The sequence below is a fragment of the Chiloscyllium punctatum genome, chromosome 2, assembly GCF_047496795.1.
Source record: "Chiloscyllium punctatum isolate Juve2018m chromosome 2, sChiPun1.3, whole genome shotgun sequence".
Classification (NCBI taxonomy): Eukaryota; Metazoa; Chordata; class Chondrichthyes; order Orectolobiformes; family Hemiscylliidae; genus Chiloscyllium; species Chiloscyllium punctatum.
In genome coordinates this window covers 142962517-142970070 of record NC_092740.1, presented here as the reverse complement: position 1 = coordinate 142970070, position 7554 = coordinate 142962517, and the positions used below count along the sequence as shown (strand labels likewise).

Sequence of the window (7554 nt, the reverse complement as noted above, 5' to 3'; positions counted from 1 at the left end):
TGAAGAGTAACCCACCCACATCCATTCCCCTACGCTGTATTTACCCCTGCCTAATGCATCTACACTGTGGGCAATTTAGCATGGTCAATTCACCTAACCTACACCTCTTTGGACTGTGGGAAGAAACCAGAGGAAACCCACGCCGACATGGGGAGAATGTGCAAACTCCACAGACAGGAATTGAACCCGGGTCCCTGGTGCTGTGAGGCAGCAGTGTTAACCACTGAGCCACTGTGCAGCCCCAAATATTTTCAGTAGTCATAGGGTAAGGGCAAATGGAATTAGGCCGTAGGTCACAACCATGACATAATTGAGAGAAAATGTTTGAGGGACTAAATTGGCCGACTCTTGGTTGAGTTCTCACTCCCTTAAACTCAATTGCTATTCAATTAGATCACTGTTGATCTATACCTCACCTTCAACTACCTGCCTTATTATACCGCTTGGAGAAAGTGAGGACTGCAGATGCTGGAGATCAGAGATGAAAATGTGTTGCTGGAAAAGCGCAGCAGGTCAGGCAGCATCCAAGGAGCAGGAGAATCGACGTTTCGGGCATGAGTCCTTCTTCAGGAATCTTATTATACCTCTTGGCAGCTTTTCCCAACAAAAATGTGTCGATGCCAGTCTTGAAAACTCAAAATTCTCAGTTGTCAGGGTAGAACTCCAGATTTCTACTAACATTTTCCCTTCCTAAATGACCTAATTTTGAAATTCTGTCCCTTATTCTTAAATTCCTCTTACACACTTTTACAATGTATGATTTATAAACAGGCAATTTCTCATCAGCAAATGTCTGCTACTGGAGAACAAAACCATTCTCAGCTTTTGCTTTTCTTTCCTTGTTGAAACTAATAAAAAGGAATCTCCCAAATGACCAAAAATAATCAAACGACAAGATTTCAGATTAAGGCTTTTATTGTATCCAATCTAAAAACAATATCAAAATATTACTTGATTGGCAACTAATACATTGAATTAAAAAGGCACTTATGCATTAAGTGATACATCTTTACAACTTTTTCCACTCTGCACCGCACCTCTAGCTTACCTGTAGTGTTATGAGGACAAGCCCAGAGTTGCTCCTGATTCTCCAACTGGCTCACTTCTATTAGAAGTTTTTCAAAAGCTGGTCCATTCAGCCAGAGTTACCAAATTGGATTCCACCAGGAAAGCCCACTTGGTGACTCCTTGTTCCACAAATCTCCAAAAATCTTATTTGTTCAGTTCCCTTCCTTTTGCACAGAAAGCAAGACTCCTGCTTCCCCACAGCAGCAGCTGCTTTATTCCTGCACACTGGAAGATTTTTATTTCTCCTTCTGTTGCTCTAAAAGCAGCTGTCCTTTTACTGAGAGAGTCACTGCAGGAATGACTGACTGACTGACTGAGAGGAAGGGGGCGGGGTGAGGAGGTGCACTGAGTGATAAGACACCAACTGGGAGGTTGGGTGAGAGAAAAAGAGAAGGGGGGGGGGGGGGGGGTGGGAAGAGGGTGGTCTAGCTGGGTGATTTTAACACTAACCCAACAGCACTGTGGGCATACCCTCACAAAATTCACCGCAGAGCATGGCTCAGCAGAACATGAGGCACAATGGGATAGGCAATAAATGTTACTCCTGCACACATCCCACGAATGAATGAAAAAACAGGGCAACTGACCTTCCCCTCAAATACTGTGTTTTTGCAATCTATGAAGGTTAAATGATATTTTAACAACCTTTGAGTGCTCAGCAATGGCAATATATTACCATGTATTAGCAAAACCAAAGAAATGTCTTATTTAATAGAAAAAATGACTTTATTTTTTGCAAGAAAATGTCAATAGTAGAAACTTTTAGTATAAAAGTGAATACATTCATAACAGAACTTCCATACTGGTTGCTGAAACCATCACTATGGTGACAGGTTTTTGAAACATTGCTTAGCTTAGCCAGGATCATATTTCATGTAATTAACAAAAAAACCCACTAAAGCCTTTGACAACTTGCCACAAACTTTGCTGCTAAATGGTTAATTCTTGTTACAGAGAGACACTTTTGCAAAAATATTTTGATGCTCTAAGAAGTGTGTGTTGGAAGTGCAACTTTTTCCAAATTTGGACATCCAGCATTGCTTGGAAAGGTTTACCACAGTTAGATTCAGAACCAATTTCCTTTTACCCTCATTAGAACAGCACCCAGTGTATCAGTGTGACAATTTGAATCAGACTAGCTGTTCTATGACCTCTGCAAGTGAGATTAGAGGAAAATATTATTAACCAATCATGCGACTCTGCTCTCGCAAGAGTATACAATCTGTTTTATCATTAAATGGGTCCCCGTGACAATTTCAATAGTGCCTTCGTGAATGAAGTTAATGAGCTATTCGTGTTCCTTTGCCCCAAAGAACAGTCACTGCATTTTACATTCTGGATCAGTAGCAGAGGGCTTGGGCCACCAATCATCACGTTCATTCTTCTCATATTTGGGTTTTGCTTGAGGACTTGTCGCTGAAGACAAAGAAAAATCCAAAATTAATCAAAGATTAAGGCGTGCTGTATTTATTTTAAATGCCTATTTCATTACTCTAGTAGAGTCTTGCCAACATAATTCTACTAGGATGAAGAACTTTAAAATGGTTTCTTTTAAACTCCTCCATAACATTGTGATTAGAGCTCACTGCCTCAAAGCCAGACTGTCAGCCTAACATTTTATCTTCTCCCACTTCCAATATTTCTTCTGGACTTTTGAGTTCATTCATGGGATGTGAGCGCTGCTGTTTGGGCTAGCATCTATTGCCCATTCCTTGCTGTTCAGAGGGCAATTAAGGTCAAACCACATTGATGTGGATTTGGAATCATATGTAGGCCAGACCAGGCAAGAGCAAGTTTCCTTTTATAAAAAGGACAGCAGTGAATTAGATGGGTTCTTACATGGCATCCAACTGTTCATTCCAGAATTTTTCAAATTGAAATTTCACCTTCTGCCATGGTGAGATTCAAACCTATGCCCCCAGAACATTGGTTTTGTATTCTGGATTACCAGTCAAGTGATTACCATGTGCCACCCATCTCTCAGGATCCTGTCATCCTACTGTGAGAACTCATCTAAAAGTCTAGCTTAAATCAAATCTATCATAACCACTATTTCCAATTACTAGAGGAGTTGACACTAATTTCCAAGAGAGGTCCACTCTCAAAAGGGACAGACACAAAGGTTTTGGAGAGAGTGCAGGAGAGATTGAGAATATTTTCAAGGATGAGGTACTTCAATTATGTAGTTAGGCTGGTAGAATTGGAATTGTTTTTATTGAAGAGAAGGTTAAAAGGTCATTTTCAAAACCATGAGGACGCTGGATGGAGTCAGTAGGGATAGACTGTTCCCATGATGGAAGGATCAAGAATTAGTAGGTACAAGTTTAAGTTAAATTGTCAAAATAAGTAGTAGTGATATGAGAAAAAGCTTTTTCCTGCAGTAAGTGTTTGGGATCTGGCTGAGATTATGATGAAGATATTTAAGAGGATATTGAATATCTGAGGGGGAAGTATATACTGGAATACAAATAGGAGGCCAGCGAGCAGTACTCAGTAAATTGCTCCTTTTGAGAATCATTGCAAACATGGTGGGCCAAATGGCCTGTTGTGTTGATTTTAAAAATTCTTATCCTAGTGTTTCAAATCCCTGTTACATTGCTTTGCCCCATCACTAAACATTTCTAGTCTGACCCCCCTCAGAGATAACTGCAATTACTTAATCGTAGCACCTTGAACACCTGGGATTTTAACTGAGGTGCCATCAATAGCCTTGCCTCGAACTATCCCCGCTAAGCTGTGGTATTCCTCTGTAAACCATGATGATCTATGATCCGATTACCATCCCTTCACTTGCTATTCAGCTGTGGACACTTCACTTTCACTGTCTGACACATTTGATCACCTGCAGAGACTTATTATGCAGCTTGGCAACACTCCACTCTCACCATTTGACCTCTCTGCCTATAAAGTTCGAGCCTGTGTACTTCACTTCACCTGAAGGAGCAGCGCTTGAAAAGCTTGGGATTTCAAATAAACCTGTTGGTCTCTAACTGGTGTCATGTGACTTCTGACCTGATCTGTCCCAGTCCAACACTGGCACCTCCACATCACACTCCTCAAAGGCGTTCTATCAAAGCTGCTTCTTTACCAGGCTTTCGCCTTCATCAGGGATGTAACATATTTCTGGTATTAAAAGGACTTATGTTTTCACCACTAGATTTTTCTTTAAAAATGTTTTTCCACCCCTGCAAATTGAATAAACAAATGATAAATTCCTGAGACTTTATTTCAGATATCAGCGTCTTGGAAATCCACTGTTTTCAATATTATGTATAAATATTAAAAAGATAATATAGCATGGGGTTAAAACTTTTGCAACTCTGCTATATTGGGGAACATCAAACCGCACAGCACAGGAATGGGCCCCTTCGGTCCACAATGCAGTGCTGAACAAATTAAACTAATCCCTCCTGCCTGCCCTTGGCCCCTCTCCATTTCTTGCATATTCATGTGCATATGTAATTGTAGGAACTGACTGCAGAGCTGTGACTGGGGCAGTAAGTGGGAGGGGTGCAAGATCCAGTCATATATGCAAGTTCTTCCAATCACAGGCTCCCTCCTGCACTTGCTGCACCCCCAGAGATAGAATCTAAGACAAGGGCAGGCAGGAGGTAAGAAAGCTGCATTTATACAAGCTTGAGCAGTTACTCCGGCCAGTCCCACAGCCACCATGCAGGAGGTTGTGGCTCTGCCATTACCAATCATTTGATATACTTGGGAAGGCAGAGAAGGATCTGAAAAAGATCAGGAGGGAGTCTCTGCCAGTAATGAGCTTGAAGGTGGCGTGTGTAGAATTGTGAGGTAATACACTTGGAAGATGTACCATGATAACGGAATACTAAATGAATGGTAGGACATTAGGAAGTTCAGAGGAATCTTGGGGTGCTTGTTCATAGATCAGTGAAAGCAGCAGGACAGGCCAATAGGATACTTAAGACGGCAGACATGACACTTGCCTTTATCACTGGTGACAAAGATTTGAGGTCAGGGAAATTATGTTGAAGCTGTATAAAACTTTGGTTTGGCTACAACTGGAATACTACGTGCACACCTGGTCACTGCACTAGAGGAAGGATGAGACTGCACTGGAGGGGCTGCAGAAGAGATTCACCAGGATGTTGCTAGAAAAGCTCTGCTTTTGTTAGAGCAGAGAAAGTGGAGAGGAATGATTGAAGTATATAGGATAATAAGGTATGGACAGGATGGAAACTGTTTCCCCAAGTTGAAGAGGGCATAAATTTCATATAGAACCCCTACAGTATGGAAACAGGCCCTTCGGCCCAAAAAGTCCACACTGACCCTCCGAAGAGTAACACACCAGACCCATTCCCCTACCCTATATTTACACCTGACCAATGCACCTAATCTGCACATCCCTAAACATTATGGACAACTTAACCTGCCCAATTCACCTAATCTGACATTTTTTGGATTGAGGGGGGAAACCAGAGGAAACCCAAGCAGACATAGGGAGAACGTACAAACTCCACAGAGACAGTCGCCAGAGGCTGGAATTGAGCCCGGGTCGCTGGCGCAGAGAGGCAGCAGTGCTAAACCACTCAGCCAAAGGGTCGTAGGAATTTGGAATACACTGTCTGGGAGAATGGTAGAGATGGGAATCCTCTCAAACTTGATCAGCATTTGAATTGTCATAACATTCAAGACTATGGGCCAAGTGCTGGAAATTGGGGTTAGTATAGTCAGCAAAAACTCAATGGGCCAAAGGGACTCTACTGTACTACAGTACAGGCGTTCGTTCCGATCTCTGCTCCAAAGTTACTCCCAAAATCCCATGCCCGTTGACTGGACATGATATTAGCTTGGCCTACTCATGACCTCATCACTACCCAATTACCCAGAGACAAAAGCAGCCCTGGGATCTGAGCTCCTATCCCCAGGGGAGGTAAGTGAATGGTGGGAAGTGTTGAGAGAGAGAGAGAGAGAGGGAGAGGGAGAGGGAGAGAGAGCTGATGCTGTTGAAAGGCCTATTGGCAGGTTGAATAGCAAGGGAGGACATGATTGAGTGAGGGGAAAGGGGTTTAAGTTACTTTTTCAAATGGTGCTGAAATAATTAAAATTTAAACTGTCTCCAGACTCTGGGAAGAGGAAGCTTGCTTGGTTGCTTCATTCCCTTTAAGGGGTCATCCATCATTTTAGCAAAGGGACTTTTTCATTGGTGAAGCAAATCACTGCCTAATGCCTTAGATGGCCTGGTTAGAAATCTTGTTCATAATACTACTGCAAAACACCTTGGGACATTTTCCTTATGTAGCACCTCTCATATAACTCAACATGGGCAGTGTTCTCTCACTTTTACCACAGTGCAAACACTGGAAGCCTGCAGGTGTTCAATGGGAGTGTAAATCAGGCTTTACTAAGTAATTAATACTATTGACAAGCTTTTGAAACAAGGATGTTTGCTGTTGTTCCAATATAGAAAAAAATCTACAATGTAAAAACTGAATGTTATTATTGAGTAAGGGGTCATGACCCAAACCCTTACAGTAGTGAAGATGGTTTTAAAGCTTAATAATTAATTAATCTGTGCAATAATTGCAAACAAAAGCACATTTTGATACTACATAGAACAACAGTGCAGAACAGGTCCTTCGGCTCTCGATGTTACGCTGAGCTGTGGACTAATCTAAGCCCCCCCCACCCCCCCCACAATCCCATCATCCATATGCTTAGCCAAGGATTGTTTAAATGCCCCTAAAGTTAACTACATTGGCAGGCAGAGCATTCCATATCCCCACCACCCTCTGAGTAAAGACCCTGCCTCTGGCATCTATCTTAAATCTATCATCCCTCAATTTGCAGCTACGCCCCCTCGTACAAGCTAACGTCATTATCCAAGGAAAAAGACTTTCACTGTCTACCCTATCTAATTCTCTGATCATCTTGTATGTCTCTATCAAATCCCCTCTTAGCCTTCTTCTTTCCAATGAGAAGAGATCCAAGTCCCTCAGCCTTTCCTCATAAGTCCTTCCCTCCAGACCACGCAAGATCCTAGTAAATCTCCTCTGCACCTTTTCCAATGCTTCCACATCCTTCCTGTAATGGGGTGACCAGAACTGCACACAATATTCCAAGTGCGATGGCACTAGTGTTTTGTACAGTTGCAGCAGGACATCACGGCTCCGGAACTCAATCTCTCTACGAATGAAATCTAACACACTGTATGCCGCCTTAACAGCACTATCAACCTGGCTGGCAACTTTCAGGGATCTATGTGCATGGACATCAAGATCCCTCTGCACATCCACACTACCAAGAATCTTTCCATTGACCCAGTATTCTGCCTTCCTGTTATTCCTCCCAAAGTGAATCTCCTCATATTTAGCTGCATTGAACTCCATTTGCCACCTCTCAGCGCAATTCTGCAGTTTATCCAAGTCCCCTGCAACATGTTTCCACACTTGCCGCCACTCCACCGACTTCAGTGTCATCTGCAAACTTACTAACCCATCCAGCTATGCCTGTGTC

General features: G+C 42.5%; 1 protein-coding gene across 1 annotated transcript in view; it reads right to left on the bottom strand.

Moving 5' to 3' along the window:
* Positions 1–897: 897 nt before the first annotated feature.
* Positions 898–7554, bottom strand: part of cenpe (centromere protein E) — a 120682-nt gene continuing 114025 nt past the window's right edge. Inside the window, exon 47 of the mRNA XM_072589169.1 lies at positions 898–2484. Within this exon, the coding sequence (XP_072445270.1) occupies positions 2387–2484 (98 nt within the window). The 3' untranslated portion in view covers positions 898–2386. The remainder of the gene's footprint in view (positions 2485–7554) is intronic.